This window comes from Ursus americanus, chromosome 12 (assembly GCF_024610735.1).
Source record: "Ursus americanus isolate L20-20 chromosome 12, mUrsAme1.1.p, whole genome shotgun sequence".
NCBI lineage: Eukaryota > Metazoa > Chordata > Mammalia > Carnivora > Ursidae > Ursus > Ursus americanus.
Window position 1 is genome coordinate 1,370,608 of NC_142138.1, and position 17,911 is coordinate 1,388,518.

The 17,911-nt window shown below is 35.9% G+C and overlaps 1 protein-coding gene across 6 annotated transcripts in view; it reads right to left on the minus strand.

Moving 5' to 3' along the window:
- FOXJ3 (forkhead box J3) overlaps window positions 1–17,911 on the minus strand; it is a 142,298-nt gene that overhangs the window by 30,982 nt on the left and 93,405 nt on the right. For 4 of the 6 annotated variants that reach the window (XM_045799835.2, XM_045799838.2, XM_045799837.2 and 1 more), the window contains exon 6: window positions 11,175–11,276. The exons of the other annotated variants lie outside the window; for them this stretch is intronic. In XM_045799835.2, coding sequence (XP_045655791.1) covers window positions 11,175–11,276 — 102 coding nt within the window. The remainder of the gene's footprint in view (window positions 1–11,174; window positions 11,277–17,911) is intronic. 6 annotated transcript variants of the gene reach the window in all.

Consider the following 17,911-nt stretch of genomic DNA (forward strand, 5'->3'; position numbering starts at 1 on the left):
GTCAAATAAATAAATAAATCTTTAAAAAAGAAACCATATTATTAATTTAAAAATAACAATTATAAACCCAACTAAATGTTAACATAAGAAATATTTTCTCCCAATAAACAAAATTAGAAAGAATTTCCTTGTTTTACATTTTTGTAAATCTCAATGCCCGGCTTAACAGAAACAGATGGATTCTATTACCCACTTCCGTATTCGATCTGCTGCAATAAGTTGTTTCGGTGGAAAAATACAAAGAAAACCCAGCATCTCTCTCTCTCCACACACACACACACACACACACACACACACACACACACACACACACATTTCCTGAAAAGGGAAGAATATTTTTAACAGACTTTCAGATTATTGTGGATGGTTTTTTTTGATACTACATCAAAACATGACAAGTGATAATTTTTTAAAGATTAGTTGCAGTGTGGATCTAAAAACATACCAATAAATTTTTCATGCTGTTAAATTAAAATCCTCTGTTCTACCTTGTACACTGAATGGATCATTCATCCAAGCATGATTTTATAACATTATGCACTGGCCATCTGGAAAATACTGGTTCACTAAGTTATACATATTTTCCAAATACTGACACATTTCATTATGCCACATTAGAACATCATACTTGCTAACATCACCAATGATTTCTTTAAAGAAGAAATCTTTAAAGTCTGCTATCAGACTGACTGTGGTGGATAAAAGTTTTCCAAATTTCCATTTTTTGCTTAAACGCTCAAATTTTATAATTGGCAAAAGATACTGTCAATTGTTTTCCTTGAGGTGACAAACTCACTTTGTTCATTATCAAGAAAACAGCTGCCAAATCTGAATAATTAGTGTCAGCTGTTCTTTCAGGTAAAAACGATGATGCGCGAACAGAGCAGCTAGCTCCACATCCAGCTCACCCCACAAGGCAGGCTGCTCTTCCCTGAAGACACCTACTGTACTTCAGCATGTAGTCTCAGTGCTCTATGCACACTTCCCATTTCATCACAGAGTATTAAAAAGACATGTACCCAAAGGTCACAACTTAATAAAACGATTTTTTCCTGCTTCACCAAGGGTATCATTAAGTTGAACTAGTATTCTTTTTTTCAACCTGAGGGGTGTGGGCAGTGACGAATACAAGGACTACTAGTACACTTCTGTGTCACTGCCTTGATTTGCACTAATATTTACATACCGCTGCTTTTGCTGCATCAATGAATATAGAAAAATAAAGGAAAAGGCAAATAATATTTTAATATTATCATAAAAATGGTCTGACCTCATGGAATCCCTAAAAAGGGTCTGAGTTACCTAGGTGTCCAGACCACAGACCCTCTGATACAGAACACAACCAGCACTCCTGAAGGCCCATTCATCTGCTCTCCCAATCACTCGCCAGCCGGTCATTATCCATGCCCATCTCGGACACGGGCACCCACTATACCAACTTCTGCTACTATTGGTTGGTTTATGTGCTTTTTGAACTTGGTATAAATGGGATCATATAAAATGTATATCCTTTTCTGTCCTCTTACAGTAAAATCTGCTAAAAGATTACACAAAGCTTTGTTCTCTCTTACACTAATATCTGCTCTTACATCTTTATTACTTCATTATAGTCCTTTAAATTCATTTTACTTTTTTCACCCAACTGAGAGCTTTGTAGTTTTATCAGTTATAGCTCAGATCCACCTGGAACTGACTTTTGTGAATGGAAAATCTGATTTTCCCATTGTTCCAGCACCATTTGTTGAAAGACATCACTGAGTTGTGTTCCATAAGTCTATTTGTCTTATGCCAATACCACTTTTTCAATTATTGTAGGTTTACTCTTGATATCTGGAAGTATATAAATTCTCTACCATACATTTTCTTTTAACATTATCTTCAACTACCATTTGCCACTTGGATTCCCATTTATATTTTAAGATCAGCTGGCCATTTTCTACTCCCTTCCCTTCCACAAAAAAGTACTGTGGACCTTTGATTGGGATATTAAATCTGTAGATCAATTCAGGAAAAACTGACTTCTTTACAATAATCTTCCTTATGAAAATTATGTATCTGTTTATTTGTATCTTCTTTGTTTTCTCTCAGTAATTTTTTATAGTTTTCTGTGTAGAGTTCATCTTCTACTTAATCCTAGGTATTTAATGTTTTTGAATGCTAATATAAGTTTTATTATCTCTTTAATCTTATTTTCTAATTGTTCGACTCATACACAGAAATGCAACTGATTTCTAAAGTCAAACACTGATCTTATATCAAGAACTTGTTAAGTTCACTTATTAATTCTAAGAGTTTATCTGTAGATTCTTTTGCATTTTCCATATAAACAATCATGTCATCTGTGAATGACAACTTTGTTTCTTTGACAACTTTGTTTCTTTCTCAAAGTTTATGTTTAACATTCGTTTCATAACACTTCCATTTCTCCTCTACTTGCCTGAATACCATTGTTGTCCTATATTTTACTTCTAAGTGTTATATACCCACAATATATTTTTGTTATTTTTGCTTTAAACGGTTTGTCTTTTAAAGAGATTTAAATTTTTTAAAACTATTTTATATTTACCTACATAGTTACCATTTCTGGTCCTTAATTTCTTTCTGTAGATCCAGATTTCTAGTTGTTACCAGAGTGCACTAATATTCTATATATACCTTTTTAGTCTTTTCATGTGCTTCATTTTGTCTTTTGCTATATCTTCAATAATCTTTCCTTCTACGATGTCTACCCTATTAATTCCATCCACCGTATTTTTCAAATAAGATATAATTTTTATCTCCAAGAAGTTTGATTTGGATTTTAAAACATATCTTCCATGTGTCACATACATGTTCAACCTATCTTTTTACTCCTCCATGGAATACAGTTATAAAAACTGGGCTTTTTCCAACTTTACTGAGATATAATTAACACCTAAGTTTAAGGTGTACAATGTGTTCATTTGATACATGTATATTCTGCAAAATAAATACCACCGTAGCATTAACACCTCCATCACCTCACATAATTACCATTTCCTTTTTATGAGAACATTTAAAATCTACTCACTTAACGACTTTCATGTATACACGAATACAATATTGTTCACAATAATCACCATGCTATATAAAAGATCCCCCAAACTGAATCATCTTATAACTGAAAAGTTTATACCTTTTGACTACCATTTCTCCATTTTTCCTGCCCCACAGCCCCCTGGTAACCATCATTCTACTTTATACGAATTAGACCTTTTTAAGATTCCACATATAAGTGATATCATACAGTATTTGTCTTTCCCTGCCTGACATTTCACTTGGCATAATACCCCCAAGGTCCATTCATGCTATCTCAAATGGCAGGATTTTCTTCTCATGGCTAAATAATGTTCCATTCTGCGTGTGTGTGTGTGTGTGTGTGTGTGTGTGTGTGTGTATACACACATGTGCGCAGGCGCGCACGTGTGAGCACCCCCCCATCCCTACCCCCACTTCATTACCCAGTCATTAACTGATAGGTTAATTTCTATATCTTGGCTTATGATAATTATTTATGTTGTTTTATACTAATCCTATCATCTGCGTTATATCTGGGTCAGCTCTGATTAATTTTCTCCTCATTATGGTTGGTTTTGGGGGGGGGGTTTCTTTTTTTTTTTTTTACTACTTCTTTGCCAGCCTGGTAATTTTTTAATTGGGTGCCAGACCATTGTGAATTTACTTCATTACATTCCTTAAAATTCATTTTATTTTTTTTCACCCAACTGAGAGCTTTATAGTTTTATCATTTATAGCTCAGATCACACTGATAAGTGCTAGATATTTTTGTATTCCTATAAACGTTCTTGAGCTTTATTCTTGAACACAGTTAAATTATTTGACAACAGGAATGAAGTATTGATACATGCTGAAAATGTGTTTAATGAAAGAAGTCAGACATAACAAGTACATATTATATGATCCCATTTATATGAAATGCCCAGAATAGGAAAATTCATGGAGTCAGAAAGTAAATTAATAGTTATAGGAAATGGATAGAACAGGGAATCAATGGTAATATATACAGGCTTTTCTTTCTGGGGTGATGAAAATGTTCTGGAATTACATGATGGTTAATGGTTGCACACTCTTGTGAATATACCAAAAGCACCAATTACAAACTTTAAAAGGGGAAATTTTATAATGGTCTCTGAATTACATCTAAAAAACTTTAAATCAAATTTTAAAAGTAGAATTACTTGGAAACAGATCAATACTTTCAAGTTTTGCTTTGAAGGTATGTAGATAGGACCAGAGCAGAATTTTAAAATTTAGAATTTTAGAATTTTAGTCTAGGGCTAATTTTATTCTACTACTGAATCAAAATTCTGAGTACTTTACCTAATGACCTGTGAATTTTGAAGACTTTCACTTTTGTGTGAACAGTAACTATGCCTGGCCCTTCAGGAGTATCAGTAATTTTCCACACTAATCCTTGCAGGTGGTTCTTTCCCTAGTCTTCCTTACTCATGCACTGATAAGTATCCAACTGAAGACTCAGGGGGCACCCTCAGCATCTGGAATTCTCTCTTGGTGTACGTTTCTCCTCTCTGATATGCTGCCCTGTGAACTCTAACCACCTCGGGGATTTCATGATCTCCCAGCTCCACCTGGCTCAACTCAGGGAGACCTCTGGGCCTTGGAAACTTTCTCTAGACAGTAAGCTAGGACAATCATAGGGTTGACCTTATTTGTTCACAATTTCTCAGGAATCACTGTCCTATGGCCCAATCTCTTGAAAACCACTGTTTCATGTATTTTGTCTATTTTTTCAGTTGTTTCAGTTAGCAGAGTAAATTTAGGCCCTGTTATTTCACCTTGGCCAGAACCAACAAATCTTTACAAAGAACCAACTTCTTGTTTGTTGACTTATTTTTTATTACCTTTGTCTTCTTCAGATTTATCTTGCTCTTTATCTAGATGCTTAAATCATTAATATTCAATCTTTCTTCTATTCCAGTACACACATTTAAGGCTAATACTTTAACTGCACTCCTTCTACAGGCTTTCATATTTCTGTTTGTCATCAATTCAAAGTATTTTCTCTTAGGATTCTTCCTTGATCCCTGAGTTATTTATAACTATACCAATTAATCTGCAAACTTTGGGTGATTATCTGATCATCTATTTGCTATTACTTCTATTTTAATTCCACCGTGCTCGAAAATACACACTATATGGTGCTGGTCTTCTGAAATTTGCTTAGACTTCCTTTATGGCTTAGCATAAATCAGTATTACATGATCAATTTTGGTGAATATTCCATGTGCATGTAAAAAATGTATATCCTGGGGGTGCCTGGGTGGTGCAGTCAGTTGAGTGTCCAACTCTTGGTTTCGGCTCAGGTCGTGATCTCAAAGTCATGAGATCGAGCCAAGTCAGGCTCCGCGCTCAATACAGAGTCTTCTTGAGACTCTTTCTCCTCTGCCCCTCTCCCCCCCACTCTCTTGCTCTCTCTCTAAAATAAGTCATTTTTTAAAGTATATTCTGCAATTGTTAAGTGTAATCATATTTTACATATATATACACATACACACACACACACACACACACACACACATACATCAAGTGGATCGAATTTCCTTATTTCCTGTTTCAAATCTTCTATACCTTTAATGGGATTTGTTTGAATCGTTATGTTTTGATTTTGATCTGCTTCTTCTATGAGTTATAAAGAGACATATGTTAAAATCTTCCTCTTTGGTCAAGGACTTGTCCATCTCTCCTTTTAGTTTTGTCAGCTTTTGAGGCATACATAAATTTACTATTGTTTCTTATTGAAATGATCCTTTTTGCATAATAAAATATCTTTGTTTTCAGTAATGTGTCTTGTCCTTTAAGATATATCCCTTGCAGGGAGCCTGGGTGGCTCAGCTGGTGAAGTGTCTGACTCTTGGCTCAGGTCATGATCTCAGAGTTGTGAGATCAGGCCTCACGTCGGGCTCCAAGCTCAGTGCAGAGTCTGCTTGAGAGCCTTCCTGGCTCCCTCTCCCTCCCCTCTGCTCTTCCCCCACTCACACTCTCTTTCTCTCTAAAAAAAAATAAAATCTTTAAATATGTATACGTGTGCGTGTGTAATTCTTTAAGATACATCTCTTGTAAGCAGCACACAGCAGAATTTTATTTTTTCATCCAGTCTGACAATCTTTGACTTTTAAATGGACTATTTTGTACATTTACATTTTATTCCTAACAGAACTCAAATCTTTTTTTTTTTTAAGATTTTATTTATCTATTTGAGAGAGGAAGAAGCAGACTCCCTGAGCAGAGAGCCGGATATGTAACTCGATCCCAGGATCCTGGGATCATGACCTGAGCCGAGGCCAGATGCTTAACCAACTGAGCCACCCAGGCACCCTACATAACTCAATTTAAACATATTTGTTTTCCCTATCTCTTCTTTGTTCATTTCCTTTCTCCTTTCTTGTCAACTTTTAGATATATTATTTTTCCTTATTTTATATTATTTTACTATTCTTGTAGTAAACAATATGACCAGTATCTGAGTATTGTTAAAAACTCAAATTTCCAGGGGTGCTTGGTTGGCTCAGTTGGTAGAGTGTTGTGAATTATAGTGAATTCAAGCCCCATATTGGGTGTAGAGATTACTTAAAAAAATAAATCTTTGGGGCACCTGGCTGGCTCAGTCAGTGGAGCATGTGACTCTTGATCTCACGGTTGAGTTCAAGCCCTACACTGGGTGTGGAGATTTCTCTAAATAAAATCTTAAAAAAAAAGTTCAAATTTTCAGACCCCAAGTCAATGTACTAAACCAGAAATTCTCAGGTGAGGTCCAGCAATTTGGGTTTTAACAAGCCCTCCTAGTTACTGTGACATACGCTGATGTATTAAAAGAACCACTGCCCTAAGTATCACAACATGCTCTTGACTTAGTACTTTTACCACTTCCAATGCAATGCAAAGACTTTAACTGTATATACAGTTGATCCTTAACAACATGGATTTGAACCACATGGGTCCACATATACAAACTTTTTTCAATAAATACAGCATAGGGGCACCTGGATGGCTCAGTCAGTTAAGCGTCTGACTTCTTAATTTCAGTTCAGGTCATGATCTCAGGGCTGGGCATGGAACCTGCTTAAGACTCTCCCTCTTCCTCTCCCCCTGCCTCTCCTCCCACTTAAAAAAATCTTAAAAAAAACAAAAAAAGAGATAAATACTGCACAGTTACTAGGGCGCCTGGCTGGCTCAGTAGGTAGAACATGCAACTCTTGATATCAGGGTCGTGAGTTCAAGGTTGAGTGAAGAGTTTAATTAAAAAATATAAATAAACAGGTGTGCCTGGGTGGCTCAGTCAGTTGAGCGTCTAACTTCAGCTTGGGTAATGATTAAGATCCTGGGATCAAGCCCCACCATCAGGTTGGGAGTCAGTCTGTCCTTCCCCCTCTGCCCATCCCCCAATTCATGCTCGTGCATACTCTCTCTCAAATGAACAAAAATCTTTAAAAATAAATAAATAAAAATACAGTACAGTACTGTGAAAATATTTTTCTCTTAAGATTTTTTTCTTTAGCTTTGTTGTAAGAGTAACAGTATATAATGCATGTAACGTAATAAAACATGTATTAATCAACTATTTATGTTATCAGTAAGGCTTCTGGTCAACAGCAGACTATTAGCTAAGTTTTGGGGAAGTCAAAAGCAGATATGCAGATTTTCAACTTTGCAGGAGGCAATGGGGATGGCACCCCCTAAACTCCACATTGTTCAAGGGTCAACCATATTTCTTTCTGTCTTACCCTTTGTATTGTCATGTCTTTTAACTTCCATAGTATTTTAGACTCAAAGGCACTGTGTTATGTAACAGAACTGCTATCGTTGTAAACAATATATATTTAGATTTATCAACAGACATACTCTTACAGTGTTCTTCACATTCTTCCCCCTCACAGGGTAATTTCCTTCTATCTGAAAAATTAATTCCCCCTCACTGCTTAATACTGGTGTACTAGTAACATATTCTGATTTTGCTTCTGTAAAAAACTACTTATTTAAACTTCATTTTTCACAGAAATTTTAATTGTAGAAATCTGGATTAGCAGGTATTACCTTTCAGCAGTATATAGATTTCATTCTTGTGTCTGGTTTTTATCATTTCTATTCAGAAGTCAGTGCCTGGATTACTGTTGTTCCTTTGAAGTTGCCTGTTTTTTTGTTTTTAGCAGCTCACTATTTTTTTGCCTAGTAAGGTTTTCTTTTCATTAATTCTTCTTGAGGCTTTCAAGAAATTCTTCAATCTATATACTGTGTTATCTTTCATCAGTTTAAAAAATTTTAATATATTGTTTCTTCTTTATTCCTTTTTCCTCTCCTCTGAAACCCAAATAACAAGTTTGTTAGACCTCTTCCCTATATCCCATTTATCTGTGAAGCTTTTCCGAATTTTCCATTGTTTTTGTGTTTCAATCTCTGTGTTTTCTACTGACATTTCTTCCAGTTCACTATTCTCTCCTCTGGTGTGTCTAATCGGTTGTTAAACCCATCTATCAAATTCTTTATTTCAGTTATTATATTTTTTCAGTTCTAGAGTTTCCTCCTGATTCTTCCACACAGATTCTAATTCTCTGATAAATTTTCTATAATTCAACTATTTTCTTGGACATATTAGTTACAGTTATTTTAAAATCATTATCTAGATCACTTGTAAATATGTTTATGCTGTTTTTCCCTACCTATCCCCTTGTTATTTAATTATTTGGTCCTGTTTCCTGTAATGTCTAAAATTTTTGACTGAAAGTGAGATCTTACTTATGAAAACTTGTAAAAGCTCAAGACGATGTTATTTCTTCCAGAAAGCATTTAGTTTTCTTTTGGTATATAGAAAAATATTATCAACGACCTTAGCAACAACTTGAAGCTGGTCTGTTCTGGTTTGCTCTTACTCACAGATCATAACCTTCTGAGATACTGACTTGAAAGACTAGAGTGTTTACCATGGCTCCCTTCTTCCTTGAAAATCATGAACAATAATTTTTGTTCCCTATTTCTCTGTGAAACTGCTTGATTCTGAGTAGTGAAAAATCCACTTGATTTGTCTATGCCTGAGCCTAAATACCTACGAGTTAGGAGTAAGCAAATGCCTTAAGTGGGTATTACTTGCAAGAAGCTGATCTCACTTCTAAGATTCAAGAAGATCTTAGTCCTCAACCCCTGGATGTTTGGTAGCCTCAAACTCCAGTTTTTGTCCTCCTAGCCCAATGACTGCTCTAGGCTTCTGCTTTCTGTTTAGCCTCTTTGCCATGCATTGAGACTTGAGAAATGTCCCAAGGGAAATATGCATGGCTTATCTCAATGCATTTCCCTTTTTCCTGGGATCGTTAGCCCCGAAGTCCTGCCTTTTCTGTTCTACAATGCTGCTCCCCCTCTTTTTAATTGGTAGTGGGGGGGGTGGTATTTTATATAGATAGAAGGATTAATCTACTAGCTATTCCATCATATCTAGAAGCAGAAGTCCTTTAAAAACTCCTTTGACCCCCATATTACTTCATTGTGAAGTCCTAGCATTACTATTTTCTAATTGTTTCCTAATAGCTGTAACTATCCACATTTAGGCCTCAGTATCTCCTACTTGGACGACTACAAGGAATAGTATTGGATATTTCTGATTCTAGCCTATATGTTCCACTAGAAAGTCTCAAGTTTAGATGGGCACCATTAGGGATTGTTTGTTTGTTTAATTTTTAAAAAAAGATTTTATTTATTTATTTGACAGAGAGATAGAGAGAGCCAGAGAGCATGAGTGGGGGGAATGGCAGAGGGAGAGGGAGAAGCAAGCTCTCCACTGAGCAGGGAGCCCGATGTGGAGCTCGATCTCAGGACCGGGATCATGACCTGAGTGGAAGGCAGACACTTAACCAACTGAGCCACCCAGGTGCCCAGGGATTATTTCTTAAAGTACAGATTTCTGAACCCTATCTTTAAGTATAAAATAAATGATGTGGCAGGCCTGCAATAATACCTTGGAATTACCACCAGCACCACTAAACACACACGCACGCACACACCCACATACACCTCCCCTAAATGATTCTGATGAAATCATTCCATGGATTGGTATTTGGAAAAAATCAATACTCTATACCTCAGCTGCCAGTTTCTTTCTAAACTGTAAATCTGATCAGTCACTAAGATGATAGTCTGCTTCTATTGGTTTATTATCTTTCTACAAATAAAAAGATCCTATGTATACTATATCAGTACAATTATGTATAAATATATGTGTGTGTTTATGTGTGTGCATGATAAAGTAGAAGAGATAAAGCAAGAACAGTTGAAAGCAAGGGAGAGAGGAGAAGAGGATAAAAGCAAGATTTGAAAGTGAGACTGAGAGTAGGAACATGAGACATATATGGCTTTTCAAGGTGCTCATGGTCTAGCAAGGGAGAAAATACACACAGAGAACTTAGTTACTTCATGAATCTCCCAGAGCCTTTTTAGGGTTTTGAGATATGAGCTTAAGAAATTACCTTGTAAAAAACACTTGTATTCCCCTAGGTATCTAATCACTTGGCATGAAATTTTGAAGTTTTCACCATTGCTTCAAAAAGAAAAGAAAAGAGAAGGGGAAGGGAGGGGAGGGAAAGGGGGAGGGGAGAAAAGGAAGTGGAAGAAAGGAAGGGAAGGAAAAGAAAGGAAAAGACAGCAGACTACTATATACTATTTCTGGATATACACCTACACTTGAGTATCATGAAACAGGCTGACCACCATTCAAAGAACTCTATGAGTTTGTCCAAATTATTCATTTTACTGGATTCTGTTGACCCCTTGGAAATCTGACAATTTTTTTTTTCAAGCACATATTTAGAGGAGTAATCAATGGTTTTTGAAACAAATTCATTCAATAAAAAAACTGACTCAAAAATTCTATCAATGGGAACTGGCACTGTCAAGAATTTAAATTAAACAGAGCTTCCCAATAAGCATCCTCCAACTTCCTTAGAGAAATATTTTGTTCTAATTTGTGTAAACCTCAAACATTGTGGATTCAAGCTTTCAGAAAGCTGTCATGTATAGGCTAGCCAAATTTATACCATCTTTAAACTCAATCATATAGAACTCTATTGTTATTATAAAGGCAAATTAAATGTATTATTCAATGACATTTCAAAAGTTTAAAAAAACAGAATTACTTTGTTAGTCACAGTGTTGATTGCCAGAGTTGGAGAGGCACTTCCCGAAATAATACACTCCATTCCCAAAGAATCTGAATCTATGCTATATGGAGTTGAGGCCTAAAATACAAGAACAAAATAATTATTAGCTCATATATCCAGCAACTTTAACACAATTTGAAGGTATTTCATCAAATTCTCCAACATCCAGTTTTGTGCTTTGTCTCTGAAAACGTGAATTTAAATCCCTACTGAAATCTCTTACACTGTATTTTAATACGCTACTGACTTGGTATCACAAAGTCCACTGGTCTGGCTACTTCTTACCAGCTCTTTTAATTAACTGTGGGATAGTTGAGCAAAAATTCTTAACTTCTGTAGTAGAGACTGCTAATGGCCCTAGAATATCCATTTCCCCTCTTCTCCCTTTTAGTAATAAAACCCTATAGTTATTGACTTATGACGGCCCAGCTAAATACTACCTTTTGCAGCTTCATTTGCAAGTAATTGTGGTCATGTGACTAAGGTGAATGTGGCCATGCAACTAACTTGTGTAAAGGAGATGAGAGCAAGAGTGGATCATGTATTTGAAAAGAACCTGCTTGTCCTCTACTCCGTCTTTCCCTCTTATTGCAGGCTGGGAAACAGACATGGTGGTGGTAAACTTGCCTAACCAAGAAGCCAAGGGTAATACTCTAGGGAACACTGAAAAGAAAAGATTAGAAGGAACATGGACATCTGAATGAACTTGTGGAACACAGTTAGCTATCCGTCTATCAGCTCGAACTTCTACTTGAAAGAAGAATAAATCTCTCTGATTTAAGGTTCTCAGTTGTTTTATTTTTCTTCCTTTGTCTATTGGTGCAACTGAATAGTACTGAATAGCACAACTTCATACACATTGTTTATAGAGCTAATATTGGGGGGGTCAAAATTCTGTATTTAGAATCCGGGATATAAATTGTGGTAATTCCTCTTTCTTTCATACAAGTTGGTGTTTATGGCTTTGATGAGGACTCAAGGGTATTCAACTTCAATGCTGAAAGCTAATGAAGGACAGATGTAAACAATTTGTGGCTATGATGCTAGTTCCATGTATATTCCTCTTCTGGGGGGAAAAAAAACTGTGCCACACGTGGTCCCAAGTGAAGATGCATTTTTAAAAGATCACACTGAAAGAAAAAGAGAGCAATTTCACTGAGACACATTTCTAAAATTAATCTATTTATCACTTAATTCTCGTCATGAATTTCTTCCATCAGATAACCTATGAAGGTAGGGAACAGGCAGCTTGATTGCAATGAGAAAAGAAAAAGACAAGGGTCACCCCCCTCCCCCGAAGATAGAATCTAGCACTTACGTGCTGGGTACACATTGAGAGTATGGTAAAAGTGGCAAAGGGCTTCAGAAATACAAGTGAAAGAATTACAAAGAAAACTTTGTCTATGCCTCAGTTTTGGTGCCAGCCCAACTTAGCTAAACCTAAATTAACATATAAGATTACTTTAGAACACTGCAAATCTCATGTTCTTCTAACTCAACTGAGTCATCACCATCCCAACTATCGGTTCACTATTTCTCACTCCTCCCCACTAGTAGGAAGAGGAAAGCCTGTGTTGTGTGATGGCATGCAAATTACTCAACCTTTATGCTCTTTTACCCATCTATAAAAATGAGGATTATGCTATTTCATTTTAGAGGTCTATTAAGAGCATTAATGAAATAATTTATGCAAAGCTCTCAGCATGGTACCTGAAATGCACAGTAAGGGCTAGCTACTATGATGACTACTAGAACATACCTGCTATTGATGCTGAGGCTCTTTGATACAGACGGATATTTAATAGTGATTAATGAGGAAAGGCACAGATTTGATATGAGACACTATTTTCCTACAAAGCCAGATTCATAGCTTCAGCTATTATAAATTAAACGGTAAATTTTTAAAATCTTTTAATTAGATATACTTTATGGATACTTCAGTCTGGTTCAATCAAGACAATAAACAACATTCTCTTTACATGCTTTGATGTGCTCAATAGTATGGTATATATTTTTAGTTATAGGCACACAGTCGTTATTAATAGACAATAAATAGTCTAATTAGAAAAGCCAGAGGATCTAGGTATCCCAAAACATATCTTGATAACTGTTACTATTGCAGCCAAAAGGCAAATTCTGGGCAAAGAAAGTATCAATGAGTCTAATCTGGGAGGAACCAGTCAGCTTATGAAAGGTCCTTTCCGGGGTTTCCTCTTAACTCTTTGCCAAAATCCTACCCATTCAAGTTCTACTTCCAGTATGGTGGTGTGATATCATCACAGACCAACCTTCTGCTGGTAACAGCTACAAATTAGGGGTTGGTGGAGGGAGCACGGAACACAGGATGACAACGAGCTGAGGATTCCGAAGAGTAAATATATTAGGCAGATGTGAAGGGAAGTCAAAACTTGGAAACGCTAGCCTCAGTTTCCTGTTTTCTTGCAGGTTTGCCCCAAGGCTGGGTAGCAGATGTGGAGCATGAGCAGCTGAAGTTGTCTTTCTGTCAGGAGGAACTAGGGAAAAGAGCCCAGGGACACACTGCCAGATATCAAAGAGACAACAAAATCCGATAGGGTAGAAAGTCAAAAGGGATACCCTAATACTATGTATGAAACACCACACAAGTCACCACAAAAGGCTGACCTCTGACCATGCAAATGCAGACTAGAATAAAGCACAGACTTAAAGAATCAAACTGAAATTGGAACAACTGTCCACAGAAGAGAGAACTTAAGTTTGAGTCTAAAATGGTTAACCGCCAGCTAAAACAAAAATATCAGTATTCTATGGAAGATTATGAGAGATCCCGGAATCTATACAACATAACACAATGTCCACTAGGATACAACCCAAAATTATGAGACATACCAGAAACAGGAAAATGCAACCCACTGTCAAGAGAAAAGACAATCTATGGTAACCCTACCACAAGAAGACTGAGATATTGGAATTATGAGATAAAAATTTTAAAGTAGCTACTACAATCATGCTCAATGAGCTAAGGTAAAAAACAAAAACATAGCACACCTGAATGAAAACATAATAAAGGAAAGAGCAGTGGAGAAATTAAAAATATAAAAAGGAAAAAAATCAAAATTTACAAATGAAAAATACATTATCTGTATTTTAAAAGTCAATGGATAGGCTCAATATTAGAATGGAGATAAACCAGTAAAGAATCAGTGAACTCAAAGGCAGATCAACAAAAATTACCCAATCTAAACAACAAAAAGAAAAAAGATTGATTTTAAAAAAGATCAGAGCATCAGAAAGCTATGGGATAATCTCAGTCTAACACGTTTCCAGTTCCAGAAGGAGGAGAGAAAAAAATAGAAAAAATATAGAAGGACTGATGACTGAAAACTTCAGAAATTTAAAGACAAATATATAGATTTGAGAATCTCACAACAAACCTCCATCAGGATCAATTAAAAAGAAAGCCCACTTGGATACATCATTATTGAACTGTTGAAAAATAAAGACAGCAGCCAAAGAAAATGCCATTTCACATACAGAAGAACGCTGATTGGAAATGATCAGATTCCTCATAAAAATGGTGGCGGCCAGGGCACCCAGCTGGCTTAGTCAGTTAAGTGGCTGACTCTTCATTTTGGCTCAGGTCATGATCTCAGAGTCCTGGGGTCAGGCCCCAAGTTGGGCTCAGCACTCAGCAGGGAGTCTGCTTATGGATCCTGTCTCTCTCTCCCACTGCCCCACCCCTTCCTCATTCTCTAATAAATAAATATATCTTTTAAAAAAATGATGGAGGTAAATAGACAGTAAACATCTTTAAAGTACTGAAAGAAAAAAAACTTTCAATCTAGACTGTATGTGAAAATATTTGTGAAATATTCTTTACAAACGAAGGCAAAAGACAGACATTTTCAGAGAAAGAAAAACTAAGAGAATCTGGTTCCAGGAGACCTACATATATTATAAGAAAGTTCATTAGGCTAAAGGGAAATTACAGCACAGGGAAACTTGGACCTTAAGGAATTAATTAAATAAAGCACCAGATATGATAAACATCTGGGTAAATATAAAATACTGTTGCTTTCCTCTTAGGTTTTAAGAACCACATATGATTATTTAAGGCAAAATTTATAACACTATCTTGCAAGACTTCCAATATATGCAGATATCATACATATTACAACTAGAAGGAATGACGAGGAAAGGGGCAAAAGGGACCCATATTGTTGGAAGATTTCTGCATTTTATATGAAATGGTAAAATATTAACTCTGAATAGACTGCAAAAAGTTAGGAATGTATACTGAAATCCCAATACATAAATCCCAATCTATAGCTAAAAACCCAATAGATAAAATAGAACCCTAAAATATATCTAAGTAATCTAAAAGAAGACAGGAAAGGGGGGAGGAAAGGAACTAAAATCATAAAGGTCAAACAGAAGACAAAATGTAGACCTAAATCTAACAAGATCATTAATTACATTAACGTTAATAATCTAAACCCTCCAAAAAAGACAGATTGTGAGAGATACTAAAAAAGACTCAGCAAACTGCAGCCTACAACAGTCACAACTTTGACCATAACAGACACAGAGGAGTTAAAAGCAATACATGGAAGAATGTATACATACATTGCAAACAGTAAGCATAAGGATAAAATGACTAGGGGCGCCTGGGTGGCTCTGTCGTTAAGTGTCTACCTTAGGTCCAGGGCGTGATCCCAGGGTCCTGGGATCCAGCCCCACATCAGGGTCCCTGCTCCGCTAGGAGCCTGCCTCTTCCTCTCCCACTTCCCCTGCTTGTGTTCTCTCTCTCGCTGGCTGTCTCTGTCAAATAAATAAATAATATCTTAAAAAAAAAAAAAGGATAAAATGACTATATTAATATCAGATAAAACAGATGTTAAGACAGAATACACCAGACATTTAAAAAACACTTGATGAAAGAACTGATGAAGACATAACAATTATAAATGTAAATGTGACTAATAACACAGCTTCAAAATTCATGAAGCAAAAAACTGACAATTAAAAATCGGGAAGAAAAAGAACACTGGAATACATTAGCAAATGCCTTGATCTAACGGATATTAGAGAACACTACGCCAAACTGTAGAATACATCCTCAAGTGCACAAAGATATTTACTAAGCTACAGCACATGTTGAGTCACTAAATAAATCTCAATAAATATGTAAAGACTGAAATGAAAAAAACTGTATTATAAAACAGTAAGATATCTAGGAAAACCCAACATTTGGAATACTTAGAAATTAACACATTTATATAAATAATTCATGGGTCAGATAAGACTCACAAGAGAATTTTTAAGACAGTTTGAACTAAATGACAAAAAAGATGCAACATACCAAAATGTGTGAGATGCAGTTAAAAGAGCCTTAGAGGTAAACTTATGGCTTTAAATTCTTGTATTACAAGAGGAAAGGTCTCAAACCAATTAATTACCTAACCTGGAAACAAAAAGCTAGAAATATCAGTTAAGTGAACAAATTGATAAGTAGAAGGAAGTAAATGATAAAGATAAATATAAAAATAAACAAATAGAAAACAGACAACAGAAAAAAGTAACAAATACAAAACCTGGTTCTTTGAAAAGACTAACAAAATTGAGAAATAGCTATACTGGAAAAAAAAAAGAGAGAAAATACATATCCTCGATTTCAAGAATGAAAGAGGAGTTACTACTACAGAATCTACAAATACTAAAAGAGAATATTATGAACCACTTTATACCAACAAATTCAATAACTCAGATGAAAGGGACAAATTCCTTTAAGAATATAATTTACCAAAAGTGGCATAAAAAAGAAAATTTGAATAGTACCATATCAATAAATTAAACATCAAAAACTTACAAAAAATCCTGCAGGACCAGATGGTTTCACTAATGAATTTTCTCAAACATTCAAGAAAGATATACCAATCTAGAAAAACTTTTTTAGAAAATGGAAGAAAGAATACTGCCAATATGAGGTCAATATAATCCTAATACCAAAACCTGACAGACATTACTAAAGAAGAAAATTATAAATCCATATCCTTCATGAACATAGATGCAAAAATCTTTTAACAAAACAGAACAAACTGAATCTAACAATATATAAAAGGGATAATATATCATGACTCAGTAGGGTTTATCCAAGGAATGCAGGGTTTAACATTCTAAATGCAACCAGTCTAACAGAATAAAGAAAAGCCATATGATCATTTCAATAGGTATAGAAAAAGCATTTGATGAAATCCTACACCTATTCATGATTAAAAACTCTCAGCAAACTAGGCTTACTAGATGATAAGGGAGCAGAAGGCTGGCTGAAGACAAAGCATAAGCTGACACCCTGCAACCTACCACCTACCCGCCATGGCATGTGTGACATTCTTCCAGGAAGCCCCCAACCACCATAATGCTAATACCTTGCTACAGGGGAAAAAGAACCTTAACCTGACAATGGCAAGGCCTCTGGTATCCCGAGAGTCTTCTTTAACATATGAAAGTACTTTCTCAACCTCCCTTTTTCCTTATCTCCCCCAACCCCAAAGTATACAGTCAGTCAACCCTCAGAACCCAGGGCAGCAGCTCTTTCTGCCCACAGGTCCTGCCCCGTGCTTTCATAAACAACCATTCTGCACCAAAGACGTCTCAAGAATTCTTTCTTGGTCGTCACCTCCGGACTCCACCCCACTGAACCTCACCTATATTCCAAAACTACATCATAGAGA